The 20,861-nt window shown below is 33.7% G+C and overlaps 1 protein-coding gene across 1 annotated transcript in view; it reads right to left on the bottom strand.

Annotated features, from left to right (window-relative positions):
• CSMD1 (CUB and Sushi multiple domains 1) overlaps positions 1–20,861 on the bottom strand; it is a 1,065,588-nt gene that overhangs the window by 148,280 nt on the left and 896,447 nt on the right. The window contains exons 27-33 of the mRNA XM_014251392.2: positions 19,205–19,396; positions 16,965–17,103; positions 14,645–14,832; positions 12,621–12,815; positions 10,173–10,289; positions 8,573–8,686; positions 6,612–6,707 (exon numbers count right to left, since the gene is read on the bottom strand). Coding sequence (XP_014106867.1) covers positions 6,612–6,707; positions 8,573–8,686; positions 10,173–10,289; positions 12,621–12,815; positions 14,645–14,832; positions 16,965–17,103; positions 19,205–19,396 — 1,041 coding nt within the window. The remainder of the gene's footprint in view (positions 1–6,611; positions 6,708–8,572; positions 8,687–10,172; positions 10,290–12,620; positions 12,816–14,644; positions 14,833–16,964; positions 17,104–19,204; positions 19,397–20,861) is intronic.

Raw genomic sequence — 20,861 nt, 5'->3', positions numbered from 1 at the left:
ACAATTATTTTTTACCAATAATGTCTGGGAATTCATAAACCTGATGTGATACAAGAGCAGTTAAAAGACTGCAAGTAGTATATAAAGTGCAAAATAATAACATGTGTTAGAAGCCCATGGGATTGTTTTCCCTTTGACTTCATTATTTATAAACACTTCTTGGTAACAGGTATTTTTTTATACCAACTCACTGTTGCTATTTTACATGTTGTTCATGTATCAAACTTGTCCTTACTACATTTCATTTTGCAGTTAGCTAGTAAATGCCAATTTAAAAACAAACTAAACATATTTATATAGAAAATAACAGAGGCATAATTTGTGTGCAATATCATCTATGTTTTACAGTATAATAAAATAATGGTACATTAAAAATAATCTCATTAAATATATGTAATTTTTCCGTGTGAGTGGCATGTTTAAAAGTTTTGTTTAATCAGCTTGGTTTGTTCAAGAATTAGAGCATCACTGCATCTAGATATGAGTAAGTAGCACCATGAAATTTGATTGCTTTGCAGTCCTTAAATAAACAATACAAAATGACACCAGGGAGAAATAAAAAAGAAGAAGGTGGGTGTTACACTTTATTCCTGGGAAATTACCAAGGATGGTGCTTCTGGCTTAGTAATATAAACAGAATCACAGTTATATTTAGTTTTATTTTACAGCACTATGTTTAAATTCCTTTGCTAACCCGTAAGAGTGAAGAGTGATATTTCTCTCTGTTCATGGGCACAACTGTGCACATCCCCACCATGCCTATTCAGCTACCCTGGTCACTACCTAAAAGACAAGGCATATAGAGCCTATAAACACTTATTTTAATATTGATGATTTTATGCTCATCCTATTTTTTATACTGTTATTTGCTCTATTCAGAATCGTAAGTTTTAAGTACTCATAAATGCTCTGAAAATTAACATTTCTTAACAAGTTGGCTACGGAACACTAATTGAAATAAATTCAATCTTAAATCTAGCATTAAACATGCAACACATTTTAGCAGAGCATTGAAAGTTGTCATTTATGATAACATTATGTTCTACCAGTTTAAGCATTGTTACCAGATATAATAGTTAAGTTTGCCCAAGTATTACTGAATGTAGAGAAAATCTTTTTCTAAAAAGATTTAGAAATGATTAATAGTAGGAAGAATGGGAAAATACATTATCTTTTTTATTAATATGCAATGACTTGATTTGTCAGACAAGGTCAGACAGACACAGTAACATGTATTTTTCTTCTAAGTCAGTACATTGGTTGGTTGGAGATGATTTTAACCTTGGGAGCTACAGAAAGTTGTGAAATGTATTCACGATGTAATGAACGGTCAGAGGTAAACTAGAATACTCCTAGATAAATGCACAGTATGGCAAAACAAAAGCAAATCCATTTTATTGTTTTTTTAAAATGGTTAAACCCCTTACACAGTGTAAACAAACAACATACCTTTCAGCAAGCTTTATATTCCTGCCTTTGTTCAAATAACTAGGACTTTGTGATTAAGTTCTCAACAGGACCTCAGTATCACACAGATGCTCTATGAAACTTGTCCATGCATGCGGTTCTAACCATGGAAGGAAACCGTTCTGTACTTGTGGAAGGAAAATGATGAAACCATATTTCAAGGATTTCACACAGTCACAGTTCTTCCTGATCAGAACCTGCAGGCCACATGGAGACTGCCAGGTCAATTCAGCTGACCCAGCTTGCTCTTTTTTGCCCTTTTATTTGGATTAATAGGCTGCACTATTTTACTCAAGCCTTTAATTCCATGTTATTGTATTATGATTACACTGGAATAAATGATGAATTTACAACTGCCTACATGGTGATGGCTGCTTACACATCCAATCTCATGACTGTCATATGCCTGGAGCTACGATATGTATACAGCTTCCATGTAATTAAGCATTAATCCATCCCTTGGTCAGGGCTACTAGTTCAAATGGGCATTTTGGCCATGAGATAAATCATTCACAATTATATGACAGCAGAGGGTTCAGTACATTGTTGTGGTCAAACCAGTTTTGATTCAGGAAATTAATTTTACTTAATTTATTACCAATTTTACACAAACTTCTGATCAGTGATTCAGGAATTAAAAAGAAAGAGGATACAAACAATCAACTAAGTTAATTAAGCAATTTAACTTCATTCTCATCAGGCTCAACTTCAAATACCTATCCTCACGTTCTTTTTTTCAACTTCCTTGTGTCTATCCGTATTGTTCCAATGAGGTGAGAGGAAGCACAAGAATGGGGTATGTGCTCTCTTTTTGCTATCCCCTTCCTCCCCTGCCAATGTGCTTAGCATTTTACTCATCTTTCTCCTCCTTTTTTGCTTCTTCAGGTTTCCACATCACCCTGTTTCTGAATGTTTGTTCTTCAGCATGGGTCATGCTTGGGCTATAGTTCCTCAGAGAGGTCCCCTACTGCAGAATAGTACTTTCAGAGGCTGCCAACCCCTCTGAGATGTTCTCACTGCAGCAGATGTCACCCACAGGCCATAGTCCCTTTGGAAGTACAGGTCCTTTGGCAGGGAGGGCCTCTTTCCAAGAGTGCCTCCAACAATCCCTCCAACAGCATCTCTAGCAGCACGTACCCAGAAGCATCTCTGCCCCAAAGCAGTTGTCACTCTTAAATATTTCTGAGAACAGGCACCACATGTTCCTTTGAATAGTGTGAATTTTGGCATGTGAGAGATGGCTTATACCAGCTTCACAGGATGCTGTTTGTGAATGGCACATGGTAGCTCACAGCCTCCTCCCACACATGTCACCACCTCAGTCACCTGCTAGTTAAACCTTTACCTTCTCACAAGTCCAACGCTTATCTGTCTTACTTAAGAGGCAACATGACCTGACTGACAATTTCAGCATCACTCCTGGAGTATTTTCCATTCATTGTGCGGAAGAAACTCTTGCTCAGCGTCCTATGGGAATACCATCTTTCCCAATGTATTTTTTCACTCAATTTTTTAAGAGGGGGGAAACTATAGGAAAAAAAGCCTTCCTATATCTCTAACCCTTGCCTAGCAACCACATCTGAAGAATCCCTACAAGAGCTGTGCAGGCAAAGGACACTTTTAACAGTGAGATTTAAGAACATCCTATAACTTTCAGTAATAGCATTGGGAAATTTGCATACATGCACTAGTAATCCATACTTTTTTGGTGTAACTAGACCTTTTAGCACCTCTCAACAAAGAATGTCAGATCATCTGTTTTCATTACAATATTGCCCTCTGAAAGCTATTTTCCTGTGAGCATGCTATCTCTAATATGATAGCAAATGTAGGGGCAGTTTACTAGCACTCTTAAATTAGTTCACATACCAGAAATACTTTTTCAGACTAAAAGCTGACATTTTACTGAGATCAGCCCTGACAGCCACAAACATCCATGGCTGCAGTTGTATCAAATTATTCTGTTGCCAGCAAGAAACACTCAGTGACATTTAAAATTGACATTTTGCTCAGTTTTTCAGAAGTTTTACTAATACACTGTTAATGGTTACTGTGAGACAAGAAATGCTAAAGATACAAAATCACCATGAGGTACTATCTTTTTTTAATCCTCCTCTCTCCCCCCATTTTAAAAAGAACTGCCTTAAGAAGAGATGCAACACAAGCTATTGATAGCAACAAAGTAAGGTAATTCCAAAGTGCTTATAATGGGATTTAAATAGTCCATGTAAATATGTAGTACAGTTGCTAACACCTATAAAAAGTTAGGAAAATAGTTCATTTCTCTAAAAGGTGACACAACTGACAGCTCAACTGAAATACCTCCAAGTTTATTTCAGTTGGAAGAGACCTACAGCAGTCATCTAGTCCAACTGCCTTTACAATTCAGGATTGACCAAGTAAAAACATGTTTTTAAGGGCATTTTTTCAAATCCCTCTCAAACACTGACAGGCTCAGGGCATCAATCACATCTCCAGGATGTCTGTTTTAAAGCAGGACATAATGTGTCACAGTGGCACATATAAAAAGTAATACTAACAGTATAAGTTCTGCTCTCTAATTATATTTAGCAGTCAATGTGGGGCTGTGCATTTTATTCTTATCACAAATTAGATCATCTTGATTGTTAAAGTCACAATCTTTTTTTGCTCTTATTTCCCTTTGTCTTCTTCATCCTAGCATACTAACTTTCTTAATAATCATCTTTAAAATCTCAATTGACCTAATAAACTAGTTCATGCATTTATGTTGCATAACAAGTAAAAAGGACAAATATTAAAACCCCATAAATGTTTGGATGGTAGAAAGGTAATTGCTTTACATTTTAAGGAAGGAATTCTGTACTGCTGCAGCCTGGGTTACATAAAATCTTTTTTCTTAGATGATGTCATAGCAGGAAGACAAGCATAAGAAAGCCTGAAAAAAAATCCCAGTCTTCTTACATATGATTGTTCTTTTTATATATCAACTGATATACCTGACCCTAATATTTTGGAAGACTCAATATTCATTCAGTCTCATATTAGAGGCACTCTTTACCTATTGCAATAACTACAAGGAAATGTGATCATCTGAGAAAAGAAATGAAGTCATAGATGGCATATCCAGATAAAAAGTTTTTGAGAAAGTGGCTTCACAAAAGCCAGTAAATCTGAATCAGAAGGAAAAGCCCCTGTCAGTTGCTCAAACCTGAATGTGAAATAAGGCAAGCAATAACTTTTTCTCCCTTGAGCCTTCCTTTTAGCTTTTGCCTATAGTGTTGTCAACCTGGACTTCTCAAGCTGTATCAGATTTCATTTTCTATAGTAATTATTCTCCATTTTTCAGTAAATGTTTCATAGAACTGTGAAACAAAATTGAAATCAGCACAGTGGAAAAGTGAATAGGGAAGAAGGTCAACCTGGAATAGAGGGCAATAAATAAAATTATTGACTTTTCAGACCAGATTACTGTGTTCAGTGTGATAGCGGATGTCGTTTCTGAAGTATTTAAAAGGCTAGCAAGAAGGTGGTCATTGGAAGTATGATCACATGCTTTATAAGAAGAGAAGAAATTTCAGAAGGGTAGAGCTTATTAAATACCACTAAGTGATTAGCCAATATATGTATACATATATAACTATTTAGTAAAGCTCTTAAGATATATTTTAAATATATTAAAATCTCATTGTATTTAAATAGCTTCATGATTTTTCTGAGACAAAGTGACTTTGTCTAACTTTTTTTGTGCTCTCATTTGTTAAAATCTATTTCTTATAGTTACTAAAAACATAAGTGTCTGAAATGAGGCAGAGCATTGTGCTCACCTGGAGACTTCCTGTTGAAAAGCAATCTATGTGTGTATATATTCAGCTAATAGAATCATGGGGTTTTATCACTATGAATTCTTCCACAGCAGCAAAAAGCAAAAATTTAAAGTGTTAACACTAACACAGTGAGACAGAAATATGTCATTCATATGCAAATGGATAGGAACTCAAATGCTGAAATCTCTTTTCTAATTACAGAAGTTTATAGTCTCCCTCTTTTACTGTTAATTTTGGATAATAAGTTTTAATGCAAGTGCGTGTAAGATGCTTTTGATGTGTAAAAAGGGCAGATAACAACATCTTGAGGTATATCCAAAGTATCATGTGCAATCATGGTGATATCTTTCTACGAACACTGGAGTCAGAAGGCTTAAAAGTCAGTCCTAACAAGCTTCTTAAAATTGGGAAACATTCTTGAGGGGAGACAGTTCCTTCAATTTATTTGTTGTGTCAAACTAGGACCATGCTCAAATCTTTAAAACAAAAAACAAAAAACCAACCAACCAAACAAAAAAAAATAAAACAAACAAACAAAAAAAAGTAGTCTAGGCATCTTAACAATATTTAAAACTATCCCAAATTACTTCTACACTTCACTTTAGTAAGAGTGTGCAATGACTGTCTGATTAAGCTTACTGGGTTTGTATGCGATACATCTAGTGAACTGTCCAGAAGTCAGTCCCTTTGGGACTACATTTGTTGCCCATACAGGCAATGAATCTGTAAGCAATGCTCCTAGTGTCACCAGACTGCAGTCGAGACTCATGGATCAGCTCAGTGTACTCAGCTGCTCAGCAGAATGCTAACAGACTTGGCCATGCCATGTCACTCTTGCATTTCAGTTGCAGCGTACAGATGTGCACATAACGTCTGCTCAGGTTCAGCTGAGTCAGAAACAGACAAGCGAGTCTCCTTCAATACTGAAACAGCCTGATGGTCTCTGCTGCAGCAATTTTCTCTCCAAGCTCTTCAAGAAGACAGCATCCTTAGCAGTCTGAACAAAAACTCTTGAAAAATCAGCTGGGAATACTAAGAAAGACTGATACAATTAAGCACACTCCTAAACCCCTTGAGTCCACTCTGCATTAACAGAGCATCTGATTGCTGACTGCTGAGAAAGGCTGGACATATTCAAGTCTGTGGGGCCAGACAGGATAAGCACAGACAGCTGCTTTTATGAAGCCAGTCTGCCATCAGGAGAAGTCCCTGATCTCTGGAAAAAGGTTAAGACTACACTCACATTTAAAACAATGCGTTAAGATTTATGCAGAATTTAAAATAATACAATTAATTAAATTGGCACTAGTGTCTTCCACCAAAAGTAGACATGTTTACCTTGGTAAACAAAGTGAAACCCTCTGGCTGATGCCCCACTCTTAGCACTGAATCGCAGAAGAATTTGATTAGATGTAGCCAAAGGCAATGTCTCTCCTACAAATGGGAACAGAAAATAAATACACAAAACAGAAACAACAGTTATAGCTCTTCAATACATAATCAAATATGCTGTTAAAAACAGTTTCATATTTTCCTCTATAGTGAAAAAAAACATAAGTAACATTGTACAAAATTAAATTTGCCATTGCCAGAATAAAAAGACTTCAACAAGAGAAACCTGTGGAATTTACTGCAGCAGCTGGAACTAGAGCTCCAATAAACTACTTAACTGGAGAACCCTACTGTCACTTGGGGACAAAATTATTAGCAGACTTTTAGCTAACCCTTTTCTGTGACTGAGAGTATTACTTTGCCTTGCAAAACATATTCAACAAATAAAAGTATTTGAAAAATGCCACAGGGATCTTCATGGAATGTTTATCATTTCAAGACTAAAACTGAGAGAGAGCAAACCCATGATTTGTTTTATGTAGTGGCTTCAATAAAATATATGGTCACACAAGAACTATATTACATTATTAACTTTCTTATGGCATTGCAAATTTTATTTCTGACTTGAGGATTGATAAAAATATTTAATATACTTTATCTCCTTTCCTGATATATCTGTCAGGAGCCATGATAGAAGTTCAGTAATGAAAAACTATAGACAAAATTGCAGTACTTCTATGATGATTCCACTACATATTACTACTGTTTTTATTCTCCCTGGACTTATAAACCCAAATTTTATTAAATTCTACAGAAACAAATGATGATTTAAAATATTGTATATAAATAAGAGTAGTAGGTTGGCATAAAATTCTTTCCCTTTGATTAATTTTATATTATTACAACTAGTGATCCCATATAGGAGAAACCTATTCTAAATCAATGTAAATCAGATATTTCACAAGTAATAAATAAAAATCAGAAGTTTAAATACCCTTCAAGTATATTTAAATGTCTGCTATGAAAACAGACATTAGTTTCAACTTTTATATGACAGTTTGATGCAGTAAAATTTGGTGCTGGGATGAGCTGTCTCCTAAATTAAAAAATTTAATTTTGTTTTGTTCCTGAATTCCTGTCAGTAATTAAACAACTCTTAGAATTTTTTGTGAACTCATATTGTGACACAAATAGCTGGATTCATCAGAGTAAAATTAGAAGCTGAGTTTTTCATGTAATAATATATTTACTAGAAATAGAATAGATATGCTACATTATTTTCTTATTAAGCATTTCTCCAATCATTCAAAGTAAAAACCAAGAAGCCATGAATAGCCCTGTACTGCAAAAATATTAAATTCACATATAAACTCTCCTAAATACTAGAAGTGTTTAACAAAACACATTCATAGCTGAAGAAATATAAAAAATATACTTACATATCACTGAAGATGATCACATTCATTATATATGCATACATTGGAAATTTGACCATGTTGAAATCCATAAAAGCTTAATTATGATTTCATAAGGTCAGCATTTTGCTATAGTTACCTGAATGCAACAGCTAGCCTGCTTTTAGTCTAAGTGCATGTTTGCATACAGATAATTGCATTTTGTAAATATACAAGTAATTTGTGTTTCAATTAGCCATTCAGAATATGTAGATGTGTATTTCAAAAAGTTTAGGGGGCAGAGAAGACAATTATACCATCCAATCTGTCCACTTACATAGAGATCTGAGAACTTCATTCAACTATTTCTACACTCACCCCAGTAATCAGTTCTTGCCTAACCATATGTTCCAGAATAATTACTTGATTTAAAAATTTAGAAGGGCATTCCATTTCCCTTAGCATCCTGTTCTAATAACTTTATTCCCAAAGTAAATTCATAACATACTCCTGATTACTTTTTTCCAATACCGAGCTCTGTAAAAATGTATACTTCTTTTCTTTATTAGTTACCTGAGTGGGATCCAGACAGAGAACTAAGAAGTCTAGCCTGAGAGTTTTCTCCATCAAATAGTTCTGCTACATCACTCAAAGCTGTCTGAAAATAGGCAAATTGTCCAAACACAACTGTATTAAAAAAAAAAAAAAAAGAAAGAAAAAGATAAAGAGGAAAAAATAAAAAGAGAGGAGTTAAAAGAAGAACTTAGTCTTTAAAATCAAATTTAAGGATATATTTCTCTTTGTCTTATTTGTTAATGAATTCCTGCATGAATTTTTTCAACTTATAAAAATGTCTAACATGATAAAACAGCTGCATTAAACTTACATGCAATAATATTTGTTTTCCGTATTTTTATTTAAAAAATAAATTTCCATATTTTTATTTAAAACCAAATTTACAAATTTATTAAATCATGCTTTCAAAAAAACTGTGACCTCCAGTCAAACAAGTCTTATTCCACTTTCTTTTTCTACCTATGAGAATGAGAAAATGGAATATCTAAACAGAATGGTTTGTATCAAAATTACATTTCCAAATATAGCAACTATTAAGAACTATCTATTATCACATAGGATTAGTTGCTTACCTTGCTTTAGTCTGAGGAATATTTTTTTAAACATATTGATTTGTCAAATTTTTAAATTTGCATTAGTGCTTGTTTTATCAGAAGGCTATAAAAACTGATCCAGTATTAGAAATACCAGTGTGTTACCAGCTTTGACATACTGCTGCACTTAATTTTCACTTCAGTTGTACATAAAGTGTATTAATAAATAATTGAATATTACATCTCACTAGTATCGAATCGTTCACCAAAATCAAATGTCATATAGCAATAGAAACAAGAAGTAAAACTTAGTCGATAAAAATATGATTTTGTCACTCTAGCCATCTATATTTTGTTGACAGCTGAGTCCTTATAGGTTTCATTGTACATAGTACAGAAAGTACCAAATGCATTAAGTTTTTGTGAATCAAGCCTCTTGGTAAATAAGTAGTAAAATGAATCTTACTGCTATTTGTCTGGACTTAGGAAAAACCTGTTTTGCAGAAAACTACACCTTACATACAATTGCTTGAGTTTTAGAGATTCTCTCCAAATATTTTGACACATTGAAATAATCAGTTTTGTGATTTTTAACAAACATTTCTGGTACTTTTCTGTAGAATTGCTTCTTTTCCCTCCACTGTACACCTTAAACAAATGTGATTCTGCTTATCTTGTCCTTGTCAAAACATGAAAAACAAAAAGTTAAAATTTAAGAGGAGTATAAGGGCTTGTTTTCTGACACCTGATTTTACTTTGCAGGAAGATTGAATGAATGACAATCCTATGATAATGAATAATGTAAACAATGAAGTTATTCAGGATATGCTTTGATAGCAAACATAGATATCTTACCTGAAGTCAGTTGGTTACTCTAGGGAGAAGTAAAAGGTTCAAACCCTAGAAACATTTTCCATGTCAGGAATATATTTAGTTTTTATAAATAATTTGCAATACAATGTAAACCTAAGGCCAATGTGACCTAAGGTCATTACTTCACATAAAGGACATTTGAACAGTAGGAAAATGGTAATGATTGATAAATCAATAGAAGAAATTCTTACCAAATTCTTTAGGGACAGTTATTGAATAATGGCAAGTCTGTCCAGCAGTGTAATTATGAGGATAATTTGGTGATAAAACCACTCCCTCCGATCCAGTATACTGCCCTCCACATGGTGCTGGAAACAAACGTAAAGAAATATTAATTAGAGCTGTCTATATTAGTTAAGTCTGACAAGAAATAATCTAAAGATCAAAAAATAACATTTTACTGGTTCTTCTTTTGTTTGGTTTACCTGTACTGAAATACCTAGTGGTTCTTTCTCAGGATATAATTTTATTATAATTTCTTGAAAATTAGAATACATGAAAGTTTTACCTACAAGTATTCACATAGGATTGGAAATATAATTTATGTAGTTGAAAGATACCATAAACACAGGCTTTAGGTTGGGTTTTCATTTGAATATCTCTCTACATCTATCCATGTTAAAAACAGGTCAGGAAAATATATGGTACTGCATTAAAAATGGCACAGAGGAATACACAGATATGCTGACACTACCCTACACAGAATGCCAAAAATTCTGCTTTGCGAAAGTGTGCTTGAATTGCTTTATTTTCATATCTTCCTAGGTGATTATGAAAAGTGCACATAGATTATACACATAAAAAAATCTTTGGCTTCATATGTATGTAAAAGAGAAAGAAAGAGAAAGGTAAGATAAACTTTTTAGAGCAATGGAAGTTAGAAGACATATTTAACAACAGTGGAGCTCAAATCCCCAAGACATGCCAATATTTATATGAGTAGTAGTTCTGTCTGTATCACGAGAAGAACAATGGACAGTGTATGCATGGCACGTTCCTCTGTGTATAGGCTGTAAATGTGGCAGAGTAAGGGACAGATGGAGTGGCTATTTTCAAGTTCAAATATCTCCTTGTGTTGGATATTAAGTAAATAGATTTCTATACACTGAAAACAAAGTATTGCTGGCAGTCTTCTCACATTTTGGAAAAGCCTGGCTTCCTATCAAAATCTTCATTAAAATATAAGTCTTGTATTTAAATTAGTTACATGCAATTCAGTGCTCTTTTTATTGTGAGAAGTGATTTCATGAAAAACTGTAGTTTTCAACAGAATAACAGATTGGTGTAAGAAGTTATCTCACCCAAGAAAACAATAATGGAGTTATTTTATAAATAAATAAATGGATAAATAAGGTTATTTAAAAACAGTATAGTCACATTAATTTGCTTTTAAGCAAGGAAAATATCATTCTACTACAAAGAAGAAAGTAAGTCAGTGTTACCCTGCCGTGGGCATCTTGCATATAGCAGAGTACAATTTAACAGCTTCCTAGAAACTAACTCAGAGGAGGACCTGTGGCCCAGGTGGACAAGAAGGCCACTGATGTGGGTCTATGAGAGTACCCTGTTATCGACTCCTGGCTCTGCAGGCCTGGCTCATGTGCTGTGGAGCTTTGCAAGTGAGCGAGCCTGTGCTTTGGACATCCTTGGCTCTTAGCCCTTGCGGAGCAGACCTGCTCTTTCTGCTCCCTGACAGGTCTTTAAAATCATGCTTGAAATATCTGCACAAGTTTGACTTCTTTATACAAAAAGGCAGCAATTAATACTACAAATCCACGTTTTCTCTTAGCTGCTTATATGAATTATTCAAAAATCCAATGCAATGATAGAAGATGAGAAGTTCAATCTATCAGTAGGCAGAATAGGATTATGTGGCTGAGGTGAAACTCAAATATCACAAGGAATTAGTTCATGGTATGAATTTTAAAACTTCTCTATTTTCTTCTTGCTTTGAGGATATCAGAAACTGATTAGCACATGATATTCTCAAGTCTTGAACATTTCATTACAATGAAAGCATATCACTTGCACTTAATTTAAAACAATCTCTAAAGTGTTAGAGTTATAGAAATGCTTCCTTTTAAATTATGCTTTTCTATAATTAAAAGTCTAAAATTTTGCAGGAGATTATTTTTCAACATAAATAAATTAGTACTTTATAGACTTTATTAACGAATATGTAACTTCTTTTTGATTTTTTAAAATTGTTTTATATACATACATATGTATATAAATATACACAACAAAACCACTGGAACCAAGAATAGAGGATAAATTAGCCACAGTTCTGAAATGTCATTTTAATTTTCTTCCTCAGTAACTATAATTCTTATTCCAAGGTGAAAATTACTGCAGTATTGAGATGGTTGTGGTAGCTATTCTAAATAATACTGGGTGTCTAAAGAATCTTACGTATTATATTGCAACCATTAAATGAACACGTGTTGATTCCAGACTTTAAAAATATTTTTAAATACTTAATACATTATTGACAAAGCTATAGTCCAATACTCAATTCTTATTTTTATACCTCATTTTTTACACCAGATGTATGAGTAGAAATAGTGTAAATAGCCTCAGGGACTGAGAAATTGAATTTGCTGGGTGGACAAGGGAAGTGGTAAGAAAACAGTACATACCATTACAAGATGGCAACGCTCTGTTCCAAGCCGGCTTTCCATCTGCACCAATTACACATGTTATAGTTGAAGGTTCAATAATCTTATATCCAGAATCACACTGGTAAGTAATAGTTGAACCAAGCTTAAAGTCTGTTCCAATTCTTGTGCCGTTCATGATGTTTCCAGGATCAAAACAAGCTTCTCGTGGCTTTTCTGTTAAAATTAATTACAGTAAAACTACATACATTTTCAATTAAAAAAAAAAAACAAAAAACCTCAAACTATTACCAGTGGTTTTTTTCAGTCAGTTTAAATTATTCAACAACTTATTAATATATTATTCTTGTTGAATCATGGATCATGGATGTTTGCTTAAGACTGATTATCTGGAAGAGGTAATTATAATGAAGCTGAAGCTGAATGACTCCAACAAAGTTTGGTATTTAGAAGAAAAATGACCAGTTCTAGAATTCACCACTTCTATATATAAAAGGAGGAAGACTATGGAAAATATGGGTCCTCTCCAGCAAGAAATGGTAGACCTGTTTACCCAGGACATAGAAAAGGCTGAGGTAGTCAACCATAAGGGCACGTAGCAACAGGACAAGAGCGAGTGATGACAAACTGAATGAGGGTAGGTTTAGATAAGGATGTATTCCTTTACTCATGAGGATGGTGAGGCACTGGAACAGGTTGCCCAGAGAAGTTTTCCATGTCCCTTCCCTGGAAGTGTTCAAGGTCAGGTTGGATGGAGCTTTGAGTAACCAAGTCTAGAGGAAGGTGTCCCTACCATGGCAGGGGGGTTGAAACTAGGTGATCTTTAAGTCTCTTCCAACTCAAAGTGTTCCATAATTTTATATAAAGTACTGAATTTTATATAAAGTACTGAATAATATATGTAAGAAAAATATGAAATTATTAGGCAAAAATATATTGTACATTTTTAAAATATGGTATTCTGTCCTTGTATCTTTTATTTTTATCTCATTATAATTTCATTCAGCTTTCAGTTGCATAGTGGAACTCATACCACACTGCTGAGGACAAAAATTAGGCATAGAGTAAAAATGTGTATGCACATTTTCAATCGCCATATTTATCTATCTCCTTCTGCTCAACATCTCATTTTCTTTCCTTGCAGACTTCCTGGAACAAATTATTTTCCCATTTTTTTGATATTTTGCTTAGACAGGGACAAAAAGTCTAAGATTTCATTTATGGCAATATGAAAGTTACTTTGGGAAGAGGAACCTTGCACACTTGGAGAATAATGTGTGATGCTGGATGACAGATGAAGAATAAATATAAAAATGATTTTCTAGTTCTTTTTCACTCCCTTCTCTTTTATGGGTATATTTTTTCTGCATTTCTTAGATCTTTTTGTCCTTCATTTTTGACATGTACATTAATGTGGTCTGCTTCAATTGTCAAGAATAAGAAGCTGAGACAGCACTTCTGCTGCTGAAAGACAGCTTGATAAAACTCAGCAAAGATTATAATCAAGCCACAGACAACATCTGTGACTGGAAAAGAAATCAGCATCTCCAGTGATTGTCTGGTTTTAATAAACAGTCAGCATAACCCAGTCTCTATCTAGAAAGTGGCACCCCCTCCAAAAAAAAAATGCAAATACCATCCAGTAGTATTCAAAATGTATTTGTAGATTCAAAACAGTATGGAAAGGAAAATGTATTTGTATGTATTGACGAGAAAGAAGAAGCAGTCAGGTGGTCTTCTTGGGTAAGATAATTTCACTATTATCAAACATTTCCCAAATGTTACTTTTGATGTGCATCTTCTACCTATTTTTTTTTTTTTTCTGGAAGGTGAATATGTGCATAAGTGATGCGAAAGAGATTTCATTAAATAGGATTTCTGTGTTCCTTCACATATTAATAGGAAATAGTTTTTAAAACATACATTAATGCAGAAAGGTATTTGGCAGTTCAGTTATGAGTACATACAGAAGTAAACAGATTTGAGTCTCAATAACTACTAAGTAACATTTTTTCCTTTTATTTACACTACTATGAGAACAGTACCTTTATAGTCAATGGCAAATCCTGACATTCCAACAGAAGCATCACTGCGAAAAGCCAGAAACAGACTGTTACCACTGCTCTCTATTCTTTCAGGAGCCTGTGAGCCTTGAAAACTGCCAATTAGAGGACTGTTGGAATCTTCTCCTTCATAAATATGTAGAAAATCATAACTGGGTTCCATATTGAAGCTGAAAATAAAGGGAAAAAATAATTAAGTCTTCAGGGTTTTTTTTAATGAGTTAAACATTACTGTGACTGTAGTTGCCAATTTTCTGCCTAACACATTTTCTTCCCCAGAAATAAATGGGTTTTTTTTTAAATATGATTCACAGTAAAAATTCACAGTGGAGTTCTTTTTATCTAGTTATTGATATGAATACATTCAGCTTTTCAAAAGCCATTATGAATATTATCCTACCTATGTTAAACACCTTTCTCAAGATCATGGAATCATGATTAAGAAAGTTTGCCTATTACCAGAAGACCAGAGGAATGACCCAGAAAAGAAGCTTGAACTAAAAATCCAGCTTTTATTTGGCTGAACTGGATGATACTAAATCTACTAACCACTACAAATATATTTATAATTTTTGCTAAGATAGATAATTTTTAATTGAGAATTTTATAAATGGTAAAAGGAATAGAGACCTAGAGACCAAAACCAAGGAAAATCAAACTGTACAGAGCAATAGTTTTCAATCTTTCTGTAGGAAACACACATCTCTCTAATGCATGTCTCTATTCTCAGTCCACATGCACACCCTGTGTAGACACTGCTGTCTTCTCAAAGCCAGTTCCTTGAAAGAGCATAGGCCTAGCTCTAGCATACTGCCCAAGATTGAGAAAGATTAGGTGAAATGAACAGAAAATGGTATGTTAAGTAGGTTTTCCAGATGACAAAGAAATATTATTTCTTCTGCTCTCCATCATCTGCCAAAAGTTGTGGGAGTCTGGGGAGGTCCCTGCTCTCTGGAAGCTGGACAATGTTACCATAATTTACAAGAAGGATGTGAAAGAAGATCCAGGGAACTCCAGGCCTGTCTAACCTCAGCTACCAAAAAGTGTGCATATTACCAGACTGAAACCATTTAGAAAATGTATTGGAAATACAGCATAAATGGAAAATTCCATTATATTGCTCACATTGTACTCCCTACAATAATACAAACAAATCTGAGTACTAAGTAACTGTAAGTTTCTTTCATTTTTGAAACTGAGCATTTGAGTTATTTAGGCAATCCACAGAAATATGCCACTTACTATATCTGTCATATGACATCTTCAAGTGTGTAATTAGTGGAGAACTATTCTCATCCATTAATGCTATTTGTATATTATGTAATTTCAAGTACCTTAGGATTCCAATCTTTAATTTTGTGTCTATCAATAGCTTTTAGAAAATAAACTGCAGCCCATAATTAAAGAAACTGGATTTTTTTTTAATTTTTTTTTTTTTTTGGTTTGGTGTTTTTGTTGTTTGGTGTTTGGTGTTTGTTTGTTGTTGTTCTGGTGTTATGTTGTTTTTTTTCACAGAAAGGGTACAAATATTATATAGCAAAATTCTCAACATGCCACCATCTCTTCCTAAAAGAATCACAGCTGAACAATATTCCACTGAATTTGAGAGCATTGTTATCATTCTCAGCTTTAAATTCACACTTAAAACACAGTATCGAAAAATGAAAAAAAATTGCATTTGCATACATAGATATAGCAAGCCAGATGATTGTATAGGACTGAATATGACTACATCCATGACCTTCTACTCGTAAAAATCTCTGCAACACATATTGGTTGATTATGGAACATAGAGGAAACAATTAAAATTATGTAACGACATTATCTCAGTGTCTTTTATCTCTTGAATAAGTAGAACAATATTTTTTCTTATTTAAGCACTTTGAACAAAGTATATTTAGGCTGTATTTCTAAGAACCTGAAAGAACTGCCTTACAGATAGAATTTCCACTACATTCTAAGTCTTGACTTTTAGTTGCTTACAGCATAAATGAAGAATTTCTACAAGTTGATATGGTCTTTCAAGGATTTTTATTTGATACATCACAGAAAGTTTTGTTCCTCAGGAATATATTGGATAGAAAATGTACCATATAGCTATGTATTTTTCTTTTACATATAGCTACGTATTTTTCTTTTTCTTTATATTGTTTGGAATGAATGATAAAGGACATATTAAATATGTGCTCCAGGATGTAGCCAGAGAATTTAATTGGAAACTTTGGGAAATTATAAATATTGCTATTTTTAGATTTGACATTTAAAACTCTTTAAAACAGAGGCATTCATTGAGAAATGGTACCTTTTGAATATCAAGGCAATGACGAAGTCAGGGTTTACTTTTATTCTCCAGTCACATTCTTTCCCAGGAGGATAAGGCTGTGGATAGTTAGGTGATAAAATAACTCCTGCTGGGCCTGTCAGGTTCCCTCCGCATGCAGCTGTCACAATGTGAAAAGAAATAGGAATATGGTCACGAGTCAAATTCACGAGCACATATCAGCTGTTAAGTAGAAGCAAAATTACTTCTATATTTACGAAAATTAATAATATTTTTTTAAAACAAAGAACTATCACACCTCCTCTTAGCAAAAAATTTTCTATTTTCCTTTTAAAAAAGTGACCTCTATTCATATTCAAAAGCGGTTCAAGAAGAAATCTTTCTAAAGGAATAAATATAAGAAGTTAAATAGGAAGTTCTTTATATTTTTGGTATTACTTAATCCTGTGTCTATCATGCTGAAAATTTCATATGTACTGGAAGTACTTTAAGAACTGGGAAAGCTCAATAGTAGCACTTAGGTTGCAGTTTCTATTGACCATAGATATTGCAGAAACCAGTTTGATTCACTTAGTAAAGATATTACCCAAATAAAAAATCAAATACATTCATTTAGTTACTGTGAATTGAACTTTTTTACAGATAAGGAATCCTGCTCTTGTAGATGATAATCACATCTACAAAGTCTAGCAAAAGTAAGTCTAAGAAAAAACTAGTCAAGACAGGCTGCATCTACATTACAAGTAAACTAAACTAAGAGAAACATATTTATAGTGCAAACCGGTTGATACTAAGGATTTGGAATTTACACTAAACATTTTAAATAGATTTCTTTTCAGGCCATTCCATTTATAAGTCAGCATACTAAAGTAAGGACTTTATGAAAATTTTAAAATTACAGAAAATTACTTTACAGAACTCTTAAAGTTTCTTCTGTTGTCATGTCTACACTAATGATTACTTTAATCTGCTTTCCTCTTCAAAGTCACCTTGAGGGTATGGAAGAATAACAGTAACTATGTATATATTTTTTGCCCAAAGGGATTCTCCCTTTCTTTCTGTCTTATTTCCTTCTTTCTTTTAGGTTTGTTTTGTTGGGGTTTTATATAGCCTGTAAAGAAATATGGAGTGATTACAATTGCTATCTAAAATAAAAATCTGAATCTTCTAGATTTAGATATGATGTAGATATTTTTTCTTTAGATATTTACTTTGTGAACATTCCCAATATGTTTAGTAAACATTTTCATACTGCTTTGTACACTACACATAAGATATACAGAAGACAGTACGCAGCTTAGGTGCTTCTCCAATTTTGTTACATGATATGGAGTCAGAGAAATGATCCTCCATTATCTTGAAACCTTCATAGTATTTTTACTTCAGAGAAACAGAGGGACTGTTGTTGTTTAGAGATATGCTATTTTGGAAAGTGACTCTCCAAAATGTCTTGTAGAAACAAAAAGCATTGTGTTTATTCAAATGATATTGCATTTGGGTTCTAGGATTGCTAAAATAAGTCTTCATTTAATTATAAATCAGCAGGCAGCAAAATAACAAGGATTAAAAATATAACTATGCCTAGCAGATAAATTTACAGATGTTGATTACTCCTAGAAAACCTACCTTAATGACCTTAAAAATAAAATTCAGCAAAAGTTCTAAGCCTGTAAATATTGTCTACTGACAAAAACCTCAGTGAAACCTTTATACAATCTAGCACTACAGATACACCCTCTCCTGGTGCTACGGAAATTATCTAATTTCTTTCAACAACATTGTCACTTGGATCCCCTTCTCTGCATTTACTTTTCCCAATAAGTATCCATCTTCCAAAGTATTGCACAGGATGGTTATTTAATCTGTAGGATAACTCAGAAATATATATATATATATATATATATAAATATTTTCAGAATAAATAATGGATTAGAGTTTAAGTAACCAAAGTATTACATAGAAGAACATTCTAGTGAAATCATTTCAACATGACTTTTTTTATCCAAATCACCATTTCTTTTTATTTATTTATATTAGACTTTGTATTTTTTAAACTTTTATGAAGCTTTAAGAATAAAGTAAGAAAATCACACCCAAAAATCCTGTTAATCAAGGGAACAAGACTGACATTGTCTGTAAGTACAAAATAACTGAGCTCTGCAGAGATCATCACCCTAGCATTAGCACCATATGCCGAATTATTGAACAAGAAATCCAGTCTGTGTTAGCCCTAAATAGAGACTAACATCTCATCTTAGTACCTATGCACGTAGGGGGATCAGGCTGCCAAAAGAATCGGTTGTTCAGTTGCACACAGGTAATTTTAGCCTGCCCTTGCAGCTGATAGCCTGGGTCACACTGGAAGGTGGTGGTGTCTCCAGGTTCCCTGCTGTCTCCATATCTAGTGCCATTCTGTGGTGTCCCAGGATCATTACAAGTTGATGCAATGGAAGCTGCAAGGGAATGATGAAGTAAAAGATGTAAGGCATAGATACTTAGTCTGCATAATTAAATGCACAACGTGTTCACATGTTCATCAGCACAGCATTCCAACCAGAGACAGTTTTATTTATTCTTCAGGTAATGCAGGAAGGCATTTTGTTTTTTTACTTTTACAAAAATCTGCCCTGAGATACATCATGATTATGCTGACTTCCTGACAGTATCTTTGGTATAAAATATGGACTGATTTTGTCCAGTTAACACATCAAAAGAACTATTAACTCCTTTCCTCAGTTTAATATTCTGGTTATCAAAATGGATTTGACGCCTTTTGCACAATAGGGTAAGTATCATGTTGTAAATAATAATGTTTTATAGTCCTACTATCCTGTAGCATGCAAATGTTCTTTACTCATCTAGCTAAATCAAAAGCAGTTTATGCAGCCCTGAAGTTTTCATTTCAGGGGCAAGAAAAATCTTTCTTAGAGAACATTTAAACTGAATGTTAAAAAAATGTCTCACTTATGATCAGTTTCCCATAGCTGGATATGGATTTTGCTTTCTGAAAGAATAAATTATTTAAAAAGCAATGTCAAACTAAGTAGAGAAATCAGTATGGTATGACTTAAAGCAAATAATCACCCAGAAAGTGGATACACAAATATACATATATGATGTATTCTGGAAGGTGCCAGGTCTCTTCTGGCTTCAGGTTCTCTTCTACTGTCTTCAGGTATTCAGACATCCTGAGCTGCAATAAACTTTGCAGTCTTCCAAAGGAACAGAGGTCTGTCTCTGGAGACTATTGTCCCTAACGAATTGCACTCTCTTTCCTACCAGTCCTTACCCAAACATATTTTTCAAAGAACTGACTACAATTGTGAACAAAACCCAAAATAAGTCATAAATCCAGTCATGTCACAGTTCCCATTAATGGTACTGGTGTCTATGACCAGTATGCAACCTTCCTGACCATAATAATTCAGTTTCTGAATTAACATCTGCATCTTTGGATTGTTCCTATATGTAAATGAAGTAAAAGATGTGGTAGGTTTTTAACTGTGGTGAACTTTTTTCCACTAGGAATTAAAGTAATAGCTGTCACTGCTAATGAGTACTGTGTAAGGATTCCCCAGGCACCACTCTGACAATTTACGTGACACCCCATCGTAGTTCAGTTTACTAAAAGTATGTTTGGCCACAAGGGAATGAAAGCATGGTCACGACCTCAGAGAAGTTTTTCCTGATTTGACAGACAACAAAATCTCTGAACAATGGATTGCTGCAGTGCATATCTGTTAAAGACTTGCAGTTCTTCCAAATAAATGAGCACAAGCCTATTTCTGTCATTAATTGCTGTCTTTTTTTTAACATATCTCTGAATAATTTTTTTCTTAAAAGGTTATGGTATTTAATATCTCAGCAAACAACACTTTTCCCATTTTAACTATGTCAAGTAATTAGAAAGGACTGATG

This window comes from Pseudopodoces humilis, chromosome 3 (assembly GCF_049639895.1).
Source record: "Pseudopodoces humilis isolate 2021_Gansu_Grassland_sample_001 chromosome 3, ASM4963989v1, whole genome shotgun sequence".
Taxonomy (NCBI): domain Eukaryota; kingdom Metazoa; phylum Chordata; class Aves; order Passeriformes; family Paridae; genus Pseudopodoces; species Pseudopodoces humilis.
This window is presented reverse-complemented; position numbering and strand designations above follow the sequence as displayed.